The 26328-nt window shown below is 36.1% G+C and overlaps 1 protein-coding gene across 4 annotated transcripts in view; it reads right to left on the bottom strand.

Moving 5' to 3' along the window:
* Positions 1-26328, bottom strand: part of pbx4 (pre-B-cell leukemia transcription factor 4) — a 240271-nt gene that overhangs the window by 8126 nt on the left and 205817 nt on the right. For 3 of the 4 annotated variants that reach the window (XM_039770401.1, XM_039770399.1, XM_039770402.1), the window contains one exon: positions 9292-9404. The exons of the other annotated variant lie outside the window; for it this stretch is intronic. In XM_039770401.1, the coding sequence (XP_039626335.1) occupies positions 9292-9404 (113 nt within the window). The remainder of the gene's footprint in view (positions 1-9291; positions 9405-26328) is intronic. 4 annotated transcript variants of the gene reach the window in all.

The following is a 26328-nucleotide window of genomic DNA, read 5'->3' on the forward strand; positions in this document are numbered from 1 at the left end:
GGTAGTGCTAGGGTGGCTATGGGCTTAAATGAAAATCCAGTTGATTCTTCTCCCAGTACAATGAGATTCCTGCACACAAATGTTACAATAATTCTGTCTTTTACAGCGACTGTATTAGAATGTTGGCTGGTGCGGAGGGCTTAAATTACAGTATTTGAACTTTCCCTTTACCAATGCCAAACAAACTATTAACTGCAGAGATTATGCCAATATTCTCTTAGCTTTCTGCTATCACATAAGGGTGGTAGTGGTTACCCTGCCAAACACAGTGGGATGTTGAAATCTGTGGGGATATACAGTTTATGGGATGCCATGAACATACACACTTGTCAAAGAGAGGTAACAGAATAAATTTAAAAATATTTGATATCTTTTGCTCTACGTGTGCCTTCAGGTCCTCTCTCTCTCTCGTGACTGGCACTCTTCTCCGAAGTGAGTTTGTTCCCGTAAATTCCTGCATCTCAGATGTTGCCATTTTGGGGCACCTTGCTCACCTCTGTCTGCTTTTAAACTTTCCATCTATGAAGGTGGCTTTCAGCATGCCTCCAGTGTATTTACTTCTCACACTCACGTTTCCTCTTGCAAGTGTGTTACAAAAGCCAAACACAAAAAAAGCCAGACTAACCAATCAGATTGCTCTGATGGACCAGACACACAGACCTTAGCATTTTAACATTTATATAGCAGATCTGTCTCTCTCGCCATATATGTGTATGTATGAATATAAAGGGCGAGCCAAAATGATGTACCCAATTTCTCAAGGTCATTGCGTGAGGTAGAGACAAACGAGTGGGTTGGGGTGGGGGTCCTATGATAGTTTTTAGTTGGTAACATGCCTTGGTCTGGTGTGCACTAAGCTCTCCCTGTCAAAGCGTTCTTCAAAAACGACGTATCAAGCATTACTACACAATGCGACTTCCAAACGCACTTCAGCATTCCTCCTAATGGTGACGTCCCAAATCGGAAAACAATTCTTCAGTGGGTGTCTAAATTTAGACAGATGGGTACAACATTGAACAGAAAATCTCCAGGCCATCCACAGACTTTACGAATGGCTGAAAACATCCAAGCTGTAAGGGCATCAATTTTGCAGTCTCCTAGACGTCCAGCACGCAAACCTGCATCTGCCTTAAGTATTTCCAACATGTTTTTGAGGAGGATTTTGAATGAGGACCCTTAATTTTCATTCATACAAAATGATGGTAGTCATGAGAGATTGGGAGAGCCGTAGAGAGTTGTGCACGAACATTCTGCAAACCACTCGAGATGCCACTGTCATGTGCAGCGAAGAGGCACATTTCCATTTGAATGTTTGTGTAAATAAGCAAAACATTCGCTACTGGGCTGAAACCAACCCTCATGAACTTCAGAGACCTCTGCACAGTAAGCGTGTTACAGTTTGGTGCACCGTTGCAGAACTTGGCATTGTAGGCCCTTACTGTTGGAGGAGGGGGGAGCAACGGTCACTGTCACTTCAGAAAGTCGCACTGAAATGCTAGAGAACTTTTTGCGGCCCCAACTGGAAGAAATGGATGTGGTGGAGGCCTGGTTTCAACAGGATGGAGCAACAGCTCATATGACGTGGAGATCCATGCATGCTTTGCGGGAGATGTTTCTGGGGAAGCAGCCCTCCCTGCGCGGTGATGTCAGGTGGCCTTCACGTTCACCTGATCTCACTCTGTGCGATTTCTTCTTGCGGGGCTATTTCAAGTAGAACTTATACAAACACTGTCCTCAAAACCTTGAAGACCTCAAGGACGCTATTCGCCATGAAAATCGCCACTATTCCCCTTGAAATGACCAAATGAGTCATGCAAGCATTCCAAAATCGTCTCAAAGACTGTATCGCTAATGATGGCCACCACCTTGAAGACATCATTTTTAAAACACCGTGAAAGAAAATCTAATTTTGTATACCCTTTCTTGTGTTGTAATAGAATGTATTTTATCTTTTAGCCTTTTTGTAGAATAAATGTTTGAAATGTACTTCTTTTTGGCTCAGACTGTGTGTAAATATATATATAATTTTTTTTTTTAAATCATAAGGCTTTAGTAGGATGAAGTAATAAACACAAATTTACAGAAGCTTTCAAGGAGACAACAATCAGAATTACTAGTCATAATTCTAAAGAATTCTGCCAATTGCATTTCTAAAACAGGCCTGAGCTTGGAAAGATCAAACATTTCAGACTGAAATATCACCATCCACTTAGCTGCAATCACACCTCATCAGAAATGTAAGATTCATCAACTGCAGCCATACTAACTGATAACAGAACTATTTAAAAATAATCAACAACAAAAACAACAGTCAGAAAGGAAAATGCAGTAAAAGTTGTCAGTATTAAGTGTTTTTGTTTTATTGAAAACTGAAAGATTAATTTGAGAAGCACGGTGGCACAGTGGAAGTGTTGCTACCTTGCAGTCAATAGACCGGGGTTTTGCGTCCCTGGTCCTCCCTGCGTGGAGTTTGCTCCAGGTGCTCCCGTTTCCTACTGCAGTCCAAACACATGCAGGTTAGGTGGACTGGAGATATTAAATTTGGCTGCAGAGAGTGTGTGTGTGTTTGTCCTGCGATGGACTGGCGCCCTTCTCCAGGGTTGGCTCCTGCCTTGTGCCATTATGCTAGTTGGGAAAGGCTGACATATGTAACCCTGTTGAGGACTAAGGGGGTTAGAAAATGAAATGACTGAAAGAATAATTTAAAAAATTTGGACAGTAGGCTTTGTGCCGTAGGACCCAAACTATTCTATACTTCGTTTTAGTAATTATGTAAAGCTCTGATGCTGATCTTTCTGTTACTAAAATAGTGACAACAAGAATTCATATTTAATTTCTAGAATTATGGTATTTGAGGGTTCCTCCAGAGTGTCTCTTTCTCTTGCACGATTTGGTTCAAAAGCTAATTAGCACATCGTCATCTCATAAGCAGCTTAGGTTTTGAGTTCGGTATTTTTCAGTCCAGCCGTTTTAGCTCTAGACCATCCTCAAGGAACTGAGACACACAGACACCCATCATCGAGATATCTATGTTTTTGGTATCAGGGGACCGTAAAACACAGATCTGTCGAAAAATGGAAATCGAAATTTTTAATGAATCTAAAGCTTTCGCTCCTCCCCCATAGACGATAGGTTATGGTGGAGGAAGGAGCAAAGCAAAAAACTAAATTCAAGAAAAAAGATATAAAAAGGGATTGAATACGTTAGAAATAATGAATTTGCTCTTGAATATAACCGAAGATGTATGATCACTATCTTTAAAGTATCACTTCAGCTATTTAATAGGAGGTCTATGACTTATTTAATTTTATGCATTCAACTAAAAATGAAGCGAGTTACCCTTCAGGTGCACATAACTGACTTCACAGTTCAGCTTTTGATATCATCATCATTGTCCTTGAACTCTGTGTTCACGAAGATACTGAGAATGTAATGTTTGTAGCGTGGTAAATGTTTTGTTTTTTTAGGATTTAACTATTATACATGTACAGTATCCGTATTCTAAACTCAATCAATCTGCTTTCTGTACTGGCTTTGTCCTGTTCAGAGGTCTAAGTTGCTAAAGGGTATCCCAGTAGCATTAGGTACAGAGCAGCAACCAGACCTAGAAGGAGCCTCAGTTTCTCTTACTCTAAAATTCTGATAAATTTAATATTAATTTTGGATTTGGATAATGAAATTTGCAAATAAAAAGGATATTGTTTCAAGTGTTTCATCAGTTAATGCAACACCGTCCTATGAGTTTGTGTAAGTAGATCCCAAATAAGAAAAATATATGAACACTCTTTAGGAGTGAAGGACTATAGAAACATTATGGTTTCTTTGACATGCATACAAGCAGTTCAGTAACAGATACATTTATAAAGAGCATGTCTACTAAGAATATCAGGCCAGCCTGGATACGTAACCAGCTTTTATCTGTTTTCCTGTAAAGCACAACTCCCATACAAATATTGAGAAAAAAAATGCACAATGACAACTAAAGACACATTACGCAGTATCCATGTAATTAACAATTTGAAACAATTTAACATTTATGTATATATGATGGAAAATAAGATACATATCTTATTTGTTTAAATTATGTATTACATATACTGTAAATGATGACTTAGTCTTTAAGTGCTGCCCATCACATCCGTGACTATTTTCATTGCAAGTGTACGAGTGTATACATAGTTGAAATATTTATTGTTTGATTTCAATGTATTTATAAACAGATTTATTAATTTCACTTATGATGTTTAATGGTCCCCGTGTCTGCGTGGGTTTCCTCCTGGTGCTCCGGTTTCCTCCCACAGTCCAAAGACATGCAGGTTAGGTGCCTTTGCGATTCTAAATTGTCCCTGGTGTGGGTGTGTGTCCCCTGCCCGGGATTTGTTTCCTGCCTTGTGCCCTGTGTTGGCTGGGATTGGCTCCAGTAGACCCCCGTGACCCTGTGTTCGGATTCAACGGGTTGGAAAATGGATGAATGTTTAATAGTATATTGCATTTGAGTGATAAAAAATGTACACACTGTGTTTTTATTACTATTACCTTAGACATTTATTACATTAAGTATTACATGTGGTTATTTGGCAACATGTAGACCTAATGATTAGTTTTAATATAGAACAAATTTATCTTATGTATATTATGTACTACCAATGACAATATAAATAAAAAAAACCATAAAGCACATTTACAAAATGATAGCAACTTATACTGTACATTAGTCATTTTATTTGTGTTTATTTGAAAGGATTTAGATCAATAAGCACTAATTACCACGACTCCCTTCTATCACACACAAAAACACAATTCTTGAAACCTGACAAGGACTTACAATTCAAGCTCTACTGACCCAAAAGCAAAAGATTTTCTTAGTGGAGCCACTTTTACTGGAGGAAAGTCAGCTCTGCAGGTCAACATTTGCGTTGTCATTTTTATTTTTGGTTGGGGGAACAAATGCAGTTCATCTCTGCAGTCTGAGTCAACCTGTGCCTACCAGCCAAGCACAAGAATCATCCCAGTTAAACAGGCTCTAGTTGGTTTGCAGCAAAGTGACATTTAGACACTGTTCCCCGAGCTATCATCTAACCCACTTCCAAGAGGAAAAACAAAACAGTGCTTCAGAGGAGGGAGAAAAAAATATGTTCCTGAGGCAGCATATTCTAATTTAATTAATAGATACATACACACAAACTGAAAGAGACTGTAGGCTGCAGAGCTTGAGCAGGGAGGAAATGAAAATTAATGCTCAGAAGAGTGAAACAGTTTTATTTTTCCTTAATCCAAATGTATAAGAAAATGAATGCCCATACTGTATTGGTGAATCTAAAAATATAAAAAATTGCAAAACTGCAGTATGGCCTGGAACAATCCAGAATGAATAGCATGTTAAGTAACTAAAAATAGATATAAACAATAAATATGTCCGCTATGTATTAAAACTGACATATGAAAATGGCATGAAGAAAAAATAAAGTCAAGCCAGAGGTTAGGATCTAAAATGTAATGGCAGATGGTAAGAAATTAGCTTTCCTGATTAATTTGTTAAGACTGTTGGTATCTCCAGTTCTCAAGCTACTTCTCCACCTAACGCACAGAACAACCGTCCTGCAACAACTGATTGCTAAAATATGTGCAGAAATATTCCATCGATGCCAATCAAACTATTCCTATTCCTGAAATTCCATTAACTTCAAATCTGTTTATACAGCGTCTGTTTTCGAACCTCATCACAGATTAAAGTACCAGCCATACCTGAGGGTATTTATGTACCTAACCACCACAAATCATACTAGATGAAGACCAGAATCATACGCCTTGATCCTCCAGGAGTCAACCATCGTCTCTTTGCTCTGCAAACATTGTGGTACTGGTGGCTTAATTCGAACCAACCAAAGAAGCTGGAACACCTGGCTGCAGCATTCCCAGTGGCGTAGCTAGGAGCGGACGGTCCGCCCCGGGTGGCATTATTGGCTAAAAGGCTCAGTACAATTCGTGTGTAAGCAGCAGGGTTCGGTAAAATAGCACTCATGAACGAAAAAAAGTCAAATTCTCCGATTTTTATCCACATAGGCTTCAATAATGATTTTCAGACTGTCCTTCTGTGACGGCATCAGACACAGCAGTTGAAATTTATGAGGCAATAACAAAAACAAACAGAAACATTACACCGATAATTTCTAGGAAGATGAGCAACTAATTTACAATTTATAATTTCGTTTCGTTCGCTCTGTGCAGAAAACATCCCGACTTGTACACTACACGGGTTCTGGTTTTCGCAATGTAATTATATTAAACTAATAATTAGAATACGGCTTATTAGTGCACTTCTACAGTACTATATTCTTGTCTAGTTGATGCTTATAAATAATTATATGTGAAAAATTATTGCTGTTTCTCTATTTATGAATAAATCTATGCAAAATGTATCTCTATACGTCATTTTAATTCTCTGTTTAAACAGGTTAACATATTCAGATGTGTTGGAGGGCGGCAAATAGAAACAACGCCACCCAGCCAGAGCGGCACGAACTTGAGCTACGCCACTGAATATTCCTCCTTCTGTCTACTTCCTGTACAACCCCAGAAATGCAAAAGGGTGAAAGGAAATTCAGTGAATACATTTAGAAATAATAGAATATGAGAAAGAAAAGTATCTTATTGCTACTTCTTAATTAGAAATAATATCAGCCAATTCATTTACTAGGGTCTGTGCAAGGTTAGTGCTAAAGGAGGATGGACAGGACCGTTATTTAGAAAGGTTATTTCTCAAAGTCTCATTGAGTTTATAGGTATATACAAGGCATCAAAATCATTAAACATTCAACAATCAAAACTTGTAAGTGAAAAAGATAGGAAAACAAGTGTTAAAGTACAAGAAGCTGAGAAAAATCAACACTTTAAAACTGTCAATTTGTTATAGGTTATTCACAAAGTAGTTTGCTTGTTGGGTAGTGCCAAATCTGCCAAAAGCACATTCGTGTCTAAGGTAGCCAAAAAGGTATTCTGCACAGTCATGAGGAAGTCATTCGTTAAAATGTTTCCCAAATCTGATTAATTAAATAGAAAAAAAAATGTCAATAACACAGGCTGGTTGGGTGCAGTATAATGAAGTGTTTAAGGCACAAAGTGGACTTTTTAATCTGAGCAAGATCAATAGTTTAATGCTATAAAATATGTGAACATTGCTATCAAGCAGCTGATCTATGACAGCTATGCTACTGTAGAACACTCTGCAGTAAATAATGTAGACAAAATATTCTTCATTCAGTGTGCTGCTATACTCTGCCCATTTACTTCACTCCAGCAACTGCAGTCTTTCATTATGCATTTGTTTTAATGGTAATAAACTTTTCAAGAGCACAACACAAGATTATAGTTTAGGTGGAAGAAAGATGCATCATCATTTTTTGTTTTTTTTATATTTATGGGTGACCCTGTGTTAGGATATAGCGGGTTGGACAATGACTGACTGACTAATATTTATGGTCCAGCAAAAAACAAATATTATACATTTTACTTCTGTTCAAGTTTTCAAGGTCTTTGCTTGTTAGACACAGCTTACTGTGTAAGACCATTACAAATATATAGTAAGAATCTGCTACCTCTGTAGGCACCATGAAACTGGTAAAACTGCAAAATACAGCAGTTAAGCTATGAAAAAGAACGGTTTCATGCCAGTGTTGTGCAGTTTTATAACAGGCTAAAGATAAAAAAAAAAAAGGTTACTAACAACCAAAGAATTGTAAAGGTCTCCCGAGAAGCTGCCTCAATGCATTATTAAACAAGATTTAGACGAACCTTTTCAAAGCCACAAAAATGGATGGGGTTGAAAGTTGAAACTTTTCAAAGTAATTTGAAAAATCAAGTATTTCAAAATATGTAACATAGCAGTAGAGTGTTGTATTGTGTTAGCCATAGATTGATACAGGACAAAGTAGGGTGAAATGCAAGCTTTTGTAATCTATTTAGTTAGCCAATATAAGGGGTCATTTCACCCTACTTTCTCCTGTAAAATATGTAACAGTCACCTTCTGCACATTACATACTATGTGCTGATCATGAAGTAGGCAATTAAAAGAACATCTTAAACAAAATCTTGACATTTGATTCATTTCTGGCCTTGTTTAACCCTGAAATAAACAGGTGTGACTACAGAAAGGTCGCCGTTTTCAGCTCAGGTTAGACTGTTTAATGGTATTTCACAGGCTGATGCTGTTAGAATGAACACCAGTGGTTCCAGGATAGCACACTGTACAGTATATAGTAAGTGTCAGCATTTACACATCATCTTTAAAAAAAAAAAAAAAGAATTTTAAGCTACATAAATCCATGCAAAGATGTGATTAGGTGCTACTGGATGTCACATAAGGCAACATGAACTTATTGGCCAGGGTGATGTGATTTATGCCATATATATATATATATAAGTAGTCAGAAAATTACACCAGCTTCAAACAAAGTTTAAATGACATTATATGGTTAAATTAACAAAAATAGTATAATTTACATAATCTGTACCGTCATTTACAAATACCCATGCATTTAAATTAATACAAAAACTTTGCTTTACTAATAAAATACGGAAATTACTGCATTTACTATTGACAGTATGTCAACCCAAGACCATCGCCATCAGTTCTAATGGTCACTGCAAGGTAACCTGAGCTGAAAACAGTGATTAATATTTTTCAGGTTATAAAACAAAATTCTAACATAAAACATAAACATAAAATACCATCCAAGTTTGACAAATGAATGCAACTTTAAAGCAGTGGTTCTTCTGCAAACCACAAGCGACTCATGTGCTTGGTCACTTGTTAAGTTTGAAACAGTCAGCAGATTTTTTCCCTCGCATTGGTCGACTAACCTCAATCCGGTGCAACAAGATCCATTACTTTTTGTGATTGTTTAACAAAGGTTCAACAGACAGCAAACATGAGATGAAATACAATTTTTTTGTTTTTTTACAAAAAACAGGGAGCTAGGAATTGCGGGGAAGGGTGAAGTGTAAAACTGTTCCCAACTGCATGCTGTAAACACCCAACGCTACAAACAAAACACACCGGAACAAAGCTCCTGCACATTACAATGAAGCAATCAGGTTTAGGTGGAACCAAAAACTTGGACTGGCAGAGTCACTTCAAAGCAGTGATGCTCCAGTCGTATTGTTTCTCTTCCACATTTGATGAGTGGAGGAAGGGAAAGGGAAGAGCAGGACAGGATGGGAGAGGACAGAAAAAGCATATTTTAGGCAAAGCAAGAGGTTGGGGGTGGCGGGGTGGGGGGGTCTTTGCCTACCTGAGTCTGCAGGTTAGGTGGCACCTGAGAACTTGGGTAGGAGTCACCATTGAGAGTGCGCATGGTCATGTACAAATCCGTCGAGTTCGACATGTTATGGGAGCCGGAGGAACCTGGAGGGAGAGAGGCAGGCAGGCTCAAGGTGGAACACAGCTCACCCTTCCCCATGGGGGTAAGTGTATTCCTCTAACAGCAAGTTTCAAAGTACAATTGTACCGAGTACAAAAAATAGGTTTGGTACCCTTCATTTCAGAGATTCTAGCTACTTCAACAGTATGCTTTACGCATTCTTATGGGAGGACAGCTTTCCATCTGGCCTCCATATTTTAGTTCACACATAACACTTAATTTTCTTTATTCATACCACTTAAATGCATCTAATCAACAATGAAAGAACAGAACCCATTAAACTACAAAAAACAGCTACTGTTACTATAAAATCTTAGTAAATACCTCTTTAGTATTCTAGTAAATTTTCATAATTTGTCTAGATTAAAAGTGAAAATGACTTTTCTGACATCAAATGTGGAGTGGTGACGGCACTGCAATGTTCATTTCTAATGCAGCATTTGCAGAAATATTTCAAATTGGCAGATATAAATGTAAGAAACAAAAGCTTCAACATTTGCTAAGCACTACACACACACATGCACACATACATACATACAACACAATTTACATGGCCATATACCTGCATTTACAACAATTTGTATGTGTACAGTTTGCACATTCTCTCATAATCTATTGCAGTTTCTCTGGCTATTCTGGTTTCCTTCCACATTCATTGGTTAATTAGTGACTACAAACTTGCTCAACATGCTTGTATGACTGGGTGTGAATAATTGTATGTGCCCTGCAAAGAACTGGCACCCCATCCAGGGTGGTTTCCATACTTCTACGTATTGCTGTTGGGATAGCCACTGTTATCGCATAACCCTGAACTTCATAAAAAGTTAATAAAATGAAGAATTGAAATATAAAATAGATGGATATTTTGAAGAGGATGAAATATTACAAATAAAGTACTACATATGTATATATCAATATTGTAGAAATGGTTCAAAAATTTAATCTTGCTGTGCCAATTGTTGAGGAGTTGGGGACGCAGTTTAATAAAAATGCCTTAAATTGTAATTGTAACCAAAATCCCAATAGGACTATTCACTTAGTATGTTGGATGCAATGATCATTACAGGTGTAAAGTCAACTGTGCATAATTATACACAATTAACTGAAAGTGCGGTTACATTTTATTAGAGCACAGCAATGAGATACTGATGGAAAAAAAATAATTATATTAATCCCATTATGCACATAAATATCTCTGAATAACACAGAAGTACCATGTTGGTAGAAAGATTATCAATTTGCCATTTGTGCCCACAAGTCTACGCTCAAAAACAGGTAATAACAAAAGCAAAATGTTTATGAAAGGTTTGCAAATTAATCAAAAACTGAAAACTCATTCATATATATATATATATATATATATATATATATATATATATATATATATATATACACACACATATACATATATACATACATATACATATACATACATATACATATACATACATATACATACATACATATACATACATACATATATATACATACATATATATATATATATATATATACATACATATATATACATATACATAAATACATATATATATACACACATACATACTTATATACACACACACACACACACATATATATATACTGTATATACATATATATATAATATATATTCATAAATGTATCTATTTAAAAAGAAATCTACAACATAATAAAGTGTGCAGAGAGTAAAGGGGGTCTGAATACTTTCTAAATCCACAGTTAGTTATTTAAGATGATTTGTGAAGTATTCTGTGCTGCTTGAAATACCATTTCTTCATACCTTTTACTTTTTAAAAACATTTTAAAAGAAACTTATGAAATATGAAATTCTCTATGACTGCAATAGTTGCATTTTTTCCTCTGTAACATCGCATAACCCAGAGTTGTCACTTTATTCTACATACTGTAAGTAATATGTATGTCTAATGTTCTTCCTCTGATGATGACACCTGGTATGTTGTTCAAAGCTTAGGAATAAAAAAACTACTTTAAAATCACGTGACTCATTTCCCCCCTTTGTGGATTATATATACATATACACACACATATATACATACATATACTTATATACACATATATATTTTACACAGACACACACAAATATTTATACTTCATTATATTTACACAATGTCACTGGCAAGGAAAAAGCCTTTCGGTTTTGGTGTCTGACCAAAGGTTTTCATGGCGGGTGGAAGGAGTTGAGAATAGCACTACAAACTAGCAATTTTCTATTTCTGCCTCCTTGTAGGAGATGCTGACCAGATAGGTTAACTACAGCGACCAATCCCTGCCTCTCTTCATGCGTCTCACAGTCTAGTCATGGCAGACCTACAACAGTCTAACATACCAGTAAAGGATCCTGAGACAATCAAGTCACCAAGAGCCCGAGTACTTTCCAAGCATTAAAAACCATATTGCGTTTTTCCTCCATGCATCCATTTATAAACACACACACACGTGCGAAATTGACAAAAAAAAACCCAAAAAAACTGTCTGAAATCTTCTTATAAATTTGATTTGGCACAGTGTTCAGAAGATTCTGCCCCATGCAATTGTTTTCTTTTCCCTAAGCTGAAAAATTGCTCAAGGGAAGCAATTTTCAGTCAAGATAAAAACTGCAGAGAGTTATTTAAAGCACTCTTAGAAAATAACTTCAGGGAATGCTTCTGGCCTAAAAGGCTTATACTGAGTTGCATTCAGCGTGTTAATGAAACTGCTTTGAATGGTTATTTACATCCAATAATTAATTCAAAAATTGTATACAGGAACACAAGACTAATTGCCAAAAGTAAACCAAAATGTTGCACAATTCCAAGGTGACAAATGGGGTAATAAGGGTCATGAGCTGGTAAAAAGTTATGTTAAAGTTATTAGTGAGTTTAATATGCTTTAAAAAGCAAATTAACAATGAAAGCATTGAAAAGGAGGCATGTGCTACCTTAAAGATCTGGCGGACACTGTGGTCTTCTGAAATGATGTGTGTCTAATATGTAACAGATGAACTAAACTACAATTTGATAAACAATTCAAGGAATATATGCCACCATTTTGAACAAGACTGTGTGTATAAATGTATATATCAGGACCTATATATTAATGAGCTGGAGTATTACAAGCTGTTGTGTTTTATTGGTTACAGCAGACTACAATTGTTAAACTTATGGAGATTCTGGAAAGAATCAAAAATATAATTAAAATAACAAAGAAACACTAAGTATATGAAAGTCTTTCCATACACAAAAAACTACCCAAGAGATAAATGCAAGAAAAATGATGGAATGAATGGTGTTAAAACTGACCTGAAAACCTAACCACGTTTTACAGTAAACATTTTATCTATTTTTCAGTTCCTATTTTTATTCATCTGTCAATAAAACGTTACTCATAATGTCTTAACACTTCACTACACCCCTCACTCTGCTACACAACAATATTCACTAAGTACTGTACTGTATATTCATGCCCATCCCATGTATATGATGCGTTTATTTGGCCCAGAATGATGATGCAGTGTAATGAAGTACTAGATTATTATTAGATTATATGTAAGGCAAGCCTCAGATCCTAAAGTTTTGTTTCACTATTTATAAGAACATTAGAATAACTGTCACAAGAACAGACATTTCAGACCAACAAGCTCCTATTCATCCCAAGCAAAACACACAAAACACTACATCAGTTCATAAACATTGTGTAAGCGCATTTTTATGCAAATGGTTATTCTTCCTTTTTTGTGTGAAATTAATTTTAAACTATGATAATCTGGACTGTTTCAGATCATATTTATCATATATAACAGGTTACATCAGTGCAGAGAATTTCTCCTATATCTGATGTCACAGTTTATAAAGTATTTTGTGACAAAGTCAAATAAAATAAAAAGATTTTAACTTAGACAAATGTATTTACTGTTCAATAGATGGTGCAATTCAAGTGCACAGTAACATTTTGTTAGTTTATTTTTAAACAATCAATCATATTGTTATTGTCTGTAATAGATACATTATATAAATGGGGAGGCCTTACCAGCTTGTAAGGAAAATTATTTTGAATCTCAGGAATCTACCATACAAAGTACCACAAAAACTTGTAAAGGTTCACTGGTAGGCTCCAGACTTCTCTGCCTTAAATAAGCAACATTCTTCTCAGTGCTTGAAATGACATAATGCAATTTATTGGTTTACAAGGTGCTTGTTGTCACGTGTGCAGAGTACAATGAAATTCTTACTTGCACGTGCAAAATCAACATTCAACACATTCCCATGTTCTGGCACAATGATTAGTGAGTATAACTACTGTATTGGGTCTTCCTTATCTGAAAACGGAACAACAAAATCCTGCATACAATCATTAATCGTCATATTTATAAATACATATTGGGTGAGTCCAGTACAGGATAAATGGCAGCATGTATAGTATTGTATGCAGCAAGTAGGGATTGAGTCATGTAACGTAAAAAGGGTAACTTGGTAATTAGTGAAGCTGCCTCATGGATCCTACGTCCAGGGTTTGAACCTTGTGGCACTTTGTTGTCTGTGTGACACTTTTTTTTTAGATTACTATAAAATTTACCCCACGAGTGAGTCCTGTGATGGATTAGAGCCCTGTCTTGTGTTCAATGCTGCTGAGACAGGTGTTGACACTGGTATAGATTACATGTACATTCATTCCTGCCTTTCATGTAAATTATAATTTAGAGCAATCTTGGTCCAATTCAGTAGTTTTCCAGTTCATTTCAGAGCGACCCCCTAAGTTTGCAGACTTTTGCTCCAACCAGTTCAACAGACAGACATTTTTTTTTTTACTTCTAAATATGGCTCCATTGTTTAATTAGCTGGTCTCTATTTTCCTTTTATAGGGTGTCCCAAAATTGACGCAAGATTTGAATTTGCCGCCATTTGTGCGGTAAAGAGTTGCCAACGAAAAAAAAAGACAGCGTGACAGCTCACAGTTCAGGGTTATTAAAAATGGAGCGTTACACGAAAGAACAACGCATTTTCATTGTTGAGCAATATTTTAAAAATAATGAAGGTTTGGCAGCTACAGTTCGCAATTTTCGTACAAAATATGGTCGGATTAGTGATTTAACTTCATCAACTGTGAAGAGATTAATTAAAAAATTCAGATCATGCGATTTAACGCCATCGGACTTTTTTCTTTGGAGTTTTTTTGAAGTCTAAGGTTTATGCCATCGAGCCCACGACCACCCACACCTTGAAGGAGGAAATTGAACCACATTTATGCAAAACGGTCATGGAAAATTTCAACATAAGAGTGCGTATGTGCCAGCAAAGCCGTGGAGGCCATTTACCCGATATGCTATTCCATACATAACCCTATACTCTATACTTTATGAATCAATTAAAAATTTACATTTTTAATTAAAAACCTGTGTTCTCTATCAAAATTACTTCTTCCGTGAATTTTGGGACACCCTATATTTTGTATTCAGAAACATGCAGCGGTGTGAGATCTATCTTTGTAAGAAATAAGAGACTTGGAAGATTTTGTATTTATTGTAATAATGCTTCACTCTCTTTGTTTCTCTGTGCTCACTTAATTGTATCCCAATAATGGCAATCAATGATACGTGGAGAAGACCCTCGGGGAAACGACGGTGAATGCTTACAGGCTACAGTTAATTAGGATCAAAACCACTAGCATACTCATTGGTTAATACCTTAAATAACCAGAACACTGCAAAAAGTTGAGGAAAAAAAGATGATACGTCTTAAAGTTAAGATAGAAAAATACTAAGTTAACCCCAGGCAACAGACGCAAATTAATTTCTAGCTATAAATAAATACAAATTTGGCCAAACTGGTTTTAAATTTCTGGATTGGCACCAAAACATAGTAACGGGGAAAAAAAAAACAGCTTGCTTAATGAAGGTAGAAGTCCAATTAAAAGCACAAGTCGATAGGAAGAAAACCTTCAACCACAGCTGTCCCTTAGTCCCCTAAACTTAAACGTGCAGATTGTTGTAGTCCTTTAAATCACTTGGGCATACTGGCTCTGAACAAAGGCAAGACCACTCCTAGTCACATGTTATTTATTCCTGCGGTTATCAGAGACTGAGGGTCTGTACTGCACTCTTACTCTCATGCCTCTGCTCATGTAACTTTTATTCCAACCAAACATGGCACAGCTCCGATCTGAAGCCACCTAATGAATAGTTTCTCTTGTATGTAGTGCCATGTTATAGTACCAGTAATTTGACTGTGATAGACTATTATGGTGTATTGATGGCATTCCTCCCACTAAAAAAATAAATGTTTGTTGTCCTGGCTATAAAACATCTACTTAGCTCATTTTGGTTAAGTCACCTGTCTGTTTAGTTCACAGTTAAAGTGACAGCAAGAGAGTTAAAGTTTGGCCAGGTAGCTGAACAAGCTTTGGGAGGTGTCAAGGTTGGGTACAATTTCTATTATAACACATAAAATATGGTTTAAATATTATCTAATGTATTTCAGTATTACACTGTACAATTTTGAGGTATTCAATAAAACACTTCCAATTAGTTTAGGGAAAATTAGACTTCTCTTTTGTTTGTTTTTCTTTATCCCAAAGTGTCAAGATTAAAGGAATGTTTCCATATATAGCAATGTCAAAGTATTATTTCTACTGTAAGAAAACTTAAATTAATTACAGACCAGATTAGGGGTAGTATTAATATAAAATAAAAATAATTCTGAAATAAATGACAGCCCCTGCCTGAAAACAAGACACCACATAGGAAAACTGTTGTTTTGAGAATATAATCTGTTTTAAATATGCCCAAGGAATACAGATGTGGGGGATTCACTTTAGTCAGCCCCTCAATTTTCAGCTCTTCTTTACAAGAGTTTCCCCGAGTGGTCAGAAATCTCTGCAAAAAAAGGCTAAATATGAAATTCAAGGGTTGAAGGATGCCTCCTCTTAACCCTCTCAGAATACCAACGGCCTGCTTGCCTGAGATCTTTCAAAAGCTTGCTCCCTGGCCAACATGACAGCTGTCACTCAATGCGACAGACAGCTGGAGTTCTCCCGGGTGACAAAGAGGCAAAACAAATTAAGCCTAAGATGACAGAAAATGAGGAGCCACATTATGAAGTGTTACAGTGAGACCTTTCACCAGCATAACAGGCGCAAGCTGTTCACTGTTAAGAACTGTGCCATGTGGGATTAATCACTGGGGGAAAACTGAGCCAGCTCTGAACAGTGCAGACTCTTGCTGTCTTCTCAGACCACTGTAGCTGCTGAAATGTCAGCGCTTCCATCTCAGAGAAGGTTAAACCATACATACATACATACATACATACACAAACTGCATTTACTGAGCGAGTAATATCATCTAACCAGCTAAGCCACTAAGTGAGATTTACGAAGCATTGGGAGATATTTTTTATTTCTTTGCTAATTTTAAAATGTTCATTTTTCATAGGTTTTTCTGGAGCTCAACAACCGAAAGAGATCAAGGTTACTGAACAGCCAATGCATGTCTTTGGAAATGGACTTTCACAAAGAACCAAAAGGAGTCTGAAGTAAAGATTCTGGAATAAATGAAAACTTTTACAAATGAGTAGAGACGAAGACTGTGTTTCTCTTGACTGTTCATTCAACAAACAACAGACAAGGACATAAAACAATATGTATGTACTAAACGTTACAGATTATAAGATGGTGTACAAAGAAACTGAAGTACAAGGCAGATACGGGATACTTCAAGCTAAATATTTAAGAATTTCTAGGAAAGCCAAATGTGTAAATAGTAACTTTTTCCTGGTTTAGGTTTGCTTTAAGCTAATAAATCCATTTCTGTTACAGTGTGGTGCTCATTATTAAGCAAGGTGGTACAGATTTAATTCTTTCCTAATGGAGTGATCCTGTTAACAAAAATTTCATTGTACTAGACTACATATGCAGTATTTCTTTCAAACTGTCCTGCACTGTCTATGTAAGGTACTTCATAGTTTCCACCATTAACAGTACTACTGAAATAAAGAAATTGTGTTTGTCAGAAAGGAATGAACCAGCGCACATATCTTTCACTTTTTTCAATAAGTAAATATTGGCTACAATAGCGGGGAAACAGAACAGTTTACTTTATACAGTACAATACTGTTCAAACCAAGCAAAGTTACAAAGCAGTTTACAGAAAGTACAATTTTAGGCCTATTTAAAGAATAGGACATATGCAGGTTAAAGGACTTACTGTATTTACTCGCAGATAAGTTCTCCCGCGGATAAGTTGCTACTTGATTTTACCGTATAATTTTCTGGTATTTTATAATGTCGGTCATATAAGCCGAATGCAGTAAACTCACGCTATTTGACCAATAGATTATGATATGCTAACGCCCACCTGAGAAAGTAACCACGGAGCACCCTGCCTTTTATTTCTATGTATTGTGCCTACGTGACCACCCGAACTACTCCGAACCAACGTTTGCACTGTTTTGTGTTTTTTGAATCTCACACCCTCATACATTTTTATCGTAAGAGCATCCCTTATCTACAATGGAGCGTTCGATCAGAAGAAAATGTGAAGCTGGTTTTAAATTAAACGTCGTTGAAGTAGCAAAAAAAATTGGTCACTGCGCTGCAGCAGCAAAATTCGATGGGTCTGAGACACTAATGCGAGACTGGGGAGGCAAGATGATGTTTAAAAAAAAAAAAAAAAAAAGTGTCACATTTTTGAACTGATGTATGAGTCGGGGTCCAAGTTTATGGTTGACTTTTTGGGTTTCAAGACCCGACTTATATGTGAGCATATACGGTACTCAGAATCGCAATGTATGTAACCTAAAAAACTTTACAGAAAAACTTTGGGGATAAGTAACAAGATAGCAAAACGCTTGGGTCAGTACAGTCCTTGGCAAAACCTAAAAATGTAAACTTCAATGGGCAAACACTGCCTTATGTTCCTTTGACATAACAGATAAGCAACTGCCCTATTACACTAGCTGTTTCAGTGTATAAAAATATACATACATAGACGCATTTTATATATATATATATATATAATATATATATATATATATATATATATATATATATATATATATATATATATATATATATATATATATATATATATATATATATATATATATATATCTATCTATCTATCTCTATATATATATCTATCTATCTATCTATATCTATATCTATATCTATATCTATATATCTATATATCTATATCTCTATATCTCTATATATATATATATATATATATATATATATATATATACACAAACACAGGTCAAATCTCATTATATCGATACCAAAGTAACAAAACTTTTAGAACAACAAATACTTTTTGTTGACTCGGACAAATGTTCATACAACATAATGTTTAACAGATTTTATTTTAATGAAATGTCAATTTCAGTATAATAAGCATTTTTTCGACCAAAAATGGCCACTGAAGATAAAAATGAGATGCAAAATATGCTTAATGCCACGAATACCCTTTTACCGAGTCACAGAACCCTGCAATAGGCTGTCTCTTGTTAGACCAAAAGAAAGTGACAGTTGGTTGTGAAATTTCTGGTTTTCAGCAGTCTTAGTGAGAGTGTAGACGAAAACATCATATACGGAAATTGTGAGTCAGTGCTCCAATGAGCATCTGTGAGGGTAGTCGTATGCGGATACTGTACTGCTCAAGTTTTATAGGAAAATCTAGGTTCTTTATTACTGAATAGAGAAGGCAGGTACAGTCTCAAGAGGTCATTCAAAATAGGAGCTGTTACTTCAGCACAAAAAGGTAGGAGCCTTCGACAAGGACAATTGCCCTGCTTTAGCTCCTTTCTTCAGATTACGAGGACACCAGTGGCTTGGAATCGCCGCTGTGACAGACCAGGAGCATGTGAGGAACAGTAGGTCAAAGCCTGACGTTAAATGTTCTAATCATCAGGCAACAAACACACTACGTGGTTAGCCTGATCCTGCAGAGGACAACCAATTATTCTACCTTTGGTTTACTGTTTACCAGACTCAGCAGAGCAGGTATGGAACTGTCCTGGTGCTGCTGCCATTAGACTTGGCAAACTGCTGGTGACCCCGGTGACAACAGAATATTTATTTTCCCTATATCCATTATAATGAAATTGGATTCCACCTGTACATACATATACATACTGTATATACACATGCAAACACGCACTAATTGTTGATTATTATTGCCAGCTTTAGCCAGATATTTTAATATTAATACTTGCTAACCGCACTACGTTTTTAAATTACTATTACCTTTACTACTGTTACCAACAAAAGTGTATTTCTCTATTATGAAATGTATAATTGTGAGTAAATAAGAGTGAATTAGTTAGTCTTACAATTATTATTAAGTATTATTTTTAATACCAGGGATATTTTTCACCCCAAATGTCATCTTTTCAAATTTTAAATCTAGATTTTAATTAATTTCTGAAATCTTCACAAACATAGGATATTCTTTCATTGAACCAATGCAAAAATAGATAAAATAGTATTTAAAGCGTCCAACTGTTGTTATTTTTCATTGAAAGAGGGGGTTAGAATGAATCTGGCATAAATGTTAGTAAATGAGAGAGTGAATGCATAAAAGAGAAAATAGCTTAAAATCCTACTTTTGGAGATTTCATTTGCTACAGTATATAGAAAGTATTAGATAAACAGGAATTGCTAGATCTGATTCTTGTCAAAACTGATCTAATATTTTCACAATCCACCTAAAACATCACAGCGAGCAAAGAAACCTGCTTGGGCACCCACTTAATGTGCTGCTAGACATGTCATTGATCAGACTGGTCATCTACACCCCCACTGAACTATAATGCTTTCCTGCAGCTGATTCTTCAACCAATTAATGCCTGAATTTACATTTTGTTATTTTGTGTTAGAGTTAAGAAAAGGTCTCATTGTCTTTTTAATAAAAGAAAACAAAATATTAACCAAAGGACATGTCACCTAATCTATTGAACATGCCCCTAGACTACTCCTTTATGAGACACAGACAAATAAATCTGACTCAAATCATAATATCCAGCATGGTCAAAATAATAAAATCTTTTGAAACAAGATTATCAGATTTTCCCAGACTAGTATAATAATAAAAATAATAATAATGCTGATTAATAATTTGGATGAAATGCACCTGAAAGGGCTGTTTAGGCACTATTCTAAGAATTTCATAAAACAATAAATAAAGCTCCTATGTAAGGGGATGCCCAGCTTTGCCACATATTTTTATGAACTAATAACTACCCTTCAAATATAGACAATTTGTACAATTTATATACCACAATATTTAATTTAGCACCATTCTGTTCAGCTGTTGTAAATTATTTCAGTTGTTCCGTGCTATGTTGCTATCCTATTCTGCTATTTTCAAGATATGACATCCTTAGGCCACACAAACTCTCTGACCTAACTGGGATGCTAAAAGATCAAGAATAAGCTCATCTTTATAACACTATCACTATGAAATTATCCCATAGAGTGAATACTTCATAGGGTAGATGGCTAAACGGAGTATCTCTTCCTTTGGAGCATTGTCGGGCAACCGGTGCGCGTGCGCTGCAGAATTTTCTAGGGGCGCCGCAAAAACTTTTGTAAAATATTTTAAATTGCTACTGTTTTTAAACTTTTGTTTGATTAAAAAGATAATGTTTAAAAAAATATATTTTATGTTGGAATAACAGATGATGGTTAATCAGATTGATGAATAAACAAATGTATTTATTTTGAATGCAAGTTAAAATTTTCACTGTTCACCATTCATCATAATATTAACATCACTTAAAAAGTCTCGTCGTTAGATGATCTCGCTCACTGTACGGATAGAAGGCGGCGTAGCAAACACAGAATGAGAAAATACGAATGCTACATTTCGGCTCTTGCCAACGAGAGAGTATCGCTGTAGCTGCAGCTCTCACCATTTAATCGTCTGAGTATTACTATGGAAAAATGAACCTTATTTTCGCTCTGACACCGCTGATCGACACAGTAAACTTTGTAAACTCAGTGACCTTTTCCAGTTCTTTGTGGTGAAAAACATTTTGTTGTGACGCAAGCATTCGATACTTCCTTGTAATTTAATTCTCAACGATTATCACTCGCTTTTTATTTACGGTAAGTTTAATTAAACTTTATCTAGAAAAGTTCAAACATAGTTTATTCTCGTCACGACTTTATTTATGGGCAGTCCCTCAGGTGCGCCACGAAAGAAAATTTTTGGACTTTAGTGCGCCGCAACTCGAAAAAGGTTGCCTTTCACTGCTTTGGAGTAAACAAAAAATTCTGGAACTCAAAGTACACTAAGCAAACAAATGCTGCACAAAGCAAGCTGGTAAGACTAAAGACAAAGACAGTCATAAAAGCAGAAGAACAGAGGACAGAATAATATGGAAGCACAAACAACATAAGCAGAAAGCAACACCGACATCAGATTTGGTAACCTGAAATGGTTCGATACAAACAGCTACACATTGTGTGTAATGTCCATTCAAGCTTCAGAATAGTGGTTTGGGTATATCTAGACTACCTAAGACTGTGAATTTAAGAAAAATAGATCTTCTAGAGCTTCCTGGCCTAACCTCTTTCTTGATGATACTACACCCTAAAAATGATCTTCAACTAAAATGAAGATCATAATGGCCTCTTTTGTTCAATTCTTGCTACAGATGGATAGGCAACAACATGTTAGAACAAACTTTATTTAGAGAAATGACCTGTGCTTCTTGAAGCCTCAATAATGCATGGCTCAAACAGCAGAAAATGCTCATGCATCTGTAACACATATGGCCAATGTTGTTTAATAAGGGTCTTGTCATTGTCATATTGCAGAACACTGGCCTGATATAAATTAACAAAAACTCTTCTTAAGACTGCTTCTGTCAGCAAAAAAAATAAAATAAAATAAAAAATAGTGATTATCTACAATGGAAATGCATCGGTCAGATATGGAAAAATCACAGCCATACTTAGCCCAGAAATATAATTTAATTAAAAATGCAGTTTTTCATTTTGTAATGCTAATAATTTTGGACTGATGATCACTGAACAATGCTACATTTACACAGAAAAAATTCCAACAATGAAAACTTCTTTCATTGACCTTCAGTTAAGTTCCATGTTGAAAAAGGTTAACGGTGTTAATGAAATACTTAAATTCAGCACTTTGATTTGAAAGGCACCCATTTTTGTTTTTGGGACAATTGTGAAAGCAACAGTAGCTAATCTGAACCTGACTGACAGCTTGAGGACACTCACCATGTGAATCATGTGGTCAGTTTAAGCCAAAGCTGTAAGTCTTTCAAACGCAGTGTAAAAAATGTGAATGTTATGTAAGAATACTGCAGCATTAATGTTTTAGGTAGAGTTGTAAAGAAAAAGAATGACCAATTAGTAGAGCACATTGTGCATCTAAATGTGGAACTAAAATTTGGATTTTCTGCATCTAAAATAGCCTGTCATCTAATGAAAAATTTCATTCAGAGTTCTGAATAAAGGTCAAAAGGCTAAGTGCAAACTGGGGCGCATTTTAAGATGAGCGAGCGATAGATAGAGATAGATAGATAGATAGATAGATAGATAGATAGATAGATAGATAGATAGATAGATAGATAGATAGATAGATAGATAGATACTTTATTAATCCCAAGGGGAAATTCACAAATTAGGGTTAGGGATGTTTAGATCTTTAGGGATGGAAAGGCACATTTCAGTAATCAAACATTCCAACATCTACTGCAGTGCATCTTGTATTGAGACCCACACTTCACTGCCCCACCCTTATTCATACAAGTTGCCAAATTATCTTATTTGTTATAAAATTTCAAAAACTGGTGTGTAGGCAATGATCACGCTAGTATTAAGTATTTAAATGTCAGATCCATATCTCTCTCTCTCATGATAAAGCGCAAATTATTCAAAGATCCTAAAATAGTTTGTAGTGCCTTTTGATTATCGAATGCCATCATCATAATTTTGGCCTCTTTCTTTATTTGTAGCACTGACAGCTGAGTTATCAGTTTATTTATGACTGTGGCATAAACAGACAGGTACTGTAGAGCAGCTACATGATCAACACTGAATAAAGGAATTCAATGAAGGCTGAAAAGTTCATCATTAAACTGCCATTGACCAAAGAAACTTTTCTGAACATATTTTTAGTTAAGGGATGACATTAGAAGATTCTTACAATACAGACTTGGCTAACATTTTAACATTAGCATACACTTAATCATTTACTTATAAAATAATCAGCTAATTTTGCACTAAGTAAAAAATGTTATTCTTATCATAAATCTATCCATTGACATATCTGAAAGTTTAACATTTTCCATTTATGGAAAAATACAGCAGAAGTGTCATGAGAAACGAACAACTGTTACCTTAGTCTAAGAGTAACAACACACAACATGGTTACACACACACAAACAACTAGAATTATAGTTTTAACTTTATTGTTCAATATAGTACTCATATTTCTACCAGCATGTTTCACATTGTTTGATTAAACTCACCTGTAAGATACCATCAATAAAAATTACCAATACACAATGCATACTTTAGCTGAAGTGGGTTGAAAACTTGTCAACCAGACTTGTTTGCTGTTGTCTACACCCTTTCATTCTTGGATTCACTTTTTATTGGTTGGTACAGTTTGCCAAGTTACACCAAATTTTTTCCCAATCTGAAAGGCGTTAGTTTCCTCTGATCCCAGAAATTTTGATTATAGGGTTTGATTTATGGTGCAATTACAAAAAGAAACCAACGTGATTGCAACTAGATTCTGCAAAGTATATTGGGCACAGGCTACTTGTTAGACACAAAGTCATTGCTCGACAGTGTAGTAAGCTTGAGCTGTGCTTGGCAGTGTGTTTTGGCCTACAGGAGTTAATTTTACACAAAAACTGTCCTTGATAACAAAGCAGTAAATATAAAAGTAATGGGATTTTTTTTTAAAAGGAAATTCCCCATATATTTTTCACTGGCATGAATAAAATGTTGTAATGTGTGAGGGCAGGACCTGAGATGCTCAAGAGTCTGCAGGCTGTCTGAAGAGGTGTGAACAACTGGAGCAGTCAAATGTAAATCCGTCCTGAAAAACATGGCTTACAGAAGTGTTTCTCAGCCTTTCTGGTGTTGTGTCTTTTTCCCATTTACGTGTCTTCGCGACGCACACATTTAGGGTCTCGCCTTGGAGAACTGAATGCGGTTGTCATAGCGGGTTAGCTTATCCACTTTGGTGAATTGAAGACTATCACTGGGGTAGAGTCCACGAAGGTGAACTGAACACAATCAGATCTCTGTCCACCCATGGTGAATTCGAGGGTGATCATCACAGCATGTCCCCCTTGGAGAACTGAGAGTGATTGCCAGAGCGGTTGAATAGCTTTGTCTGGACAAGCTCAATTTACAGAGTGGAATGAGCGCAATCATCAGAGCTTTGATCCACTCACGAACCACCATGACCTACCACCACTATAAACAATAGCATCTCCGGTCCCAAAGGAGGCAGCCCACAATGGCGACCCAGTGGTTGGGTAAAACTGGCTTAGAGGGCTAGAAATCAAACACTTACTTAAAAATCACATCAGAGATGCTCCTCTGCTGCTCAAGTTCATAAATGTAGGTGTGTCCACTGGTGAGGCAGGACAGCAGCATTTAAGGTCGGCCAAGGAAGTAGACAGTGGGTTCAGCCATGAAGCAACCGATGGTCCTTTTAAGGACCAGCTTCTGCCAGTGTTCTCTTAAGGGCTAAATCTCAGGTCCCCTTGGGTCATTACAACATGAATAAATGGAAATTTCTACGAATCTGAAGGTACACTTTTTCTCCAAAGATTCCTAACAGCAACATCTTTATATTTGGACTTAAATATAGAATAAATCAATATGTGTAACAGCAGCCTATATAAAGTTGCATTTTAGAAATATGTCATGAATTGTTAGTTTAAATATCTTTAAAACAGACCAAATTCTATGTCAACAAAACAAAGTTTGAGAGCAAATCAATACAGTTAGGTCCATAAGCATTTGGACTATTTTCATTACTATGGCTCTGCGCCACCACAATAGATTTGAAACGAAGCGATCAAGATGCGACTGAATTTAGACTTGCAGTTTTAATTTATGGCGTTTAACAAAAGAACTGTATGAGCCATTTAGAAAAGACAGCCATTTTCCTACATTTTCAGGGGCTCAAAAGTATTTGGACAAACTAACATAATCATAAATATAATGATCATTTTCAATACTTGGTTGAAATTCCTTTGCAGTCAATGACTGCCTGAAGTCTGAATCCATGGCCTTCAAGTGCTGGGTTTCCACCATACTGTTGTTTTGCTAGGCTTTTACTGCAGTTGTCTTCAGTTGCTGCTTGCTCGTTGGACTTTCTGCCATCAGTTTTGTCTTCAGCAAGTGAAGTGCATGTCTATTTGGGTCGATATTAGTGGATTGACTTGGTCATTGAAGAATACTGCACTTCTTTGCCTTGAGATGCATAAGGTTTGCTTTCACAATATGTTTTTGGCTCATTGCCCATCTGTACTATGAAGCGTCATCCTATCAGTTTTGCAGCATTTGTCCGAATCTGAGCAGACAGTATAGCTCTATATACTTCAGAAATCATCCTGCAACTTATGTCAGTAATCATATCATCAACAAACACCAGTGACCCACTTCCACTGGCAGTCAGGCAGGACCATGCCATGCAATGGTAGGTCTTCCTCCCAGGGAGTGTTCTTGGTTTGGCTAAATGTTTGAAACTTTTTTCTTCACTAAGAAAGAATTCTGCGAACAAACAGCACAGTTGTCACCCAAAGCCTTCTGATGATGCAGAGTTCACCAGTACGCTCCTTCTCTTTAAAAGTGTACTAAATGGTTGATTTGACCACTACTGGTGTTTCTGCTTTCTCTCTAAAGGGTTTTTGTTTTGTT

The sequence above is a fragment of the Polypterus senegalus genome, chromosome 12 (assembly GCF_016835505.1).
Source record: "Polypterus senegalus isolate Bchr_013 chromosome 12, ASM1683550v1, whole genome shotgun sequence".
Classification (NCBI taxonomy): Eukaryota; Metazoa; Chordata; class Cladistia; order Polypteriformes; family Polypteridae; genus Polypterus; species Polypterus senegalus.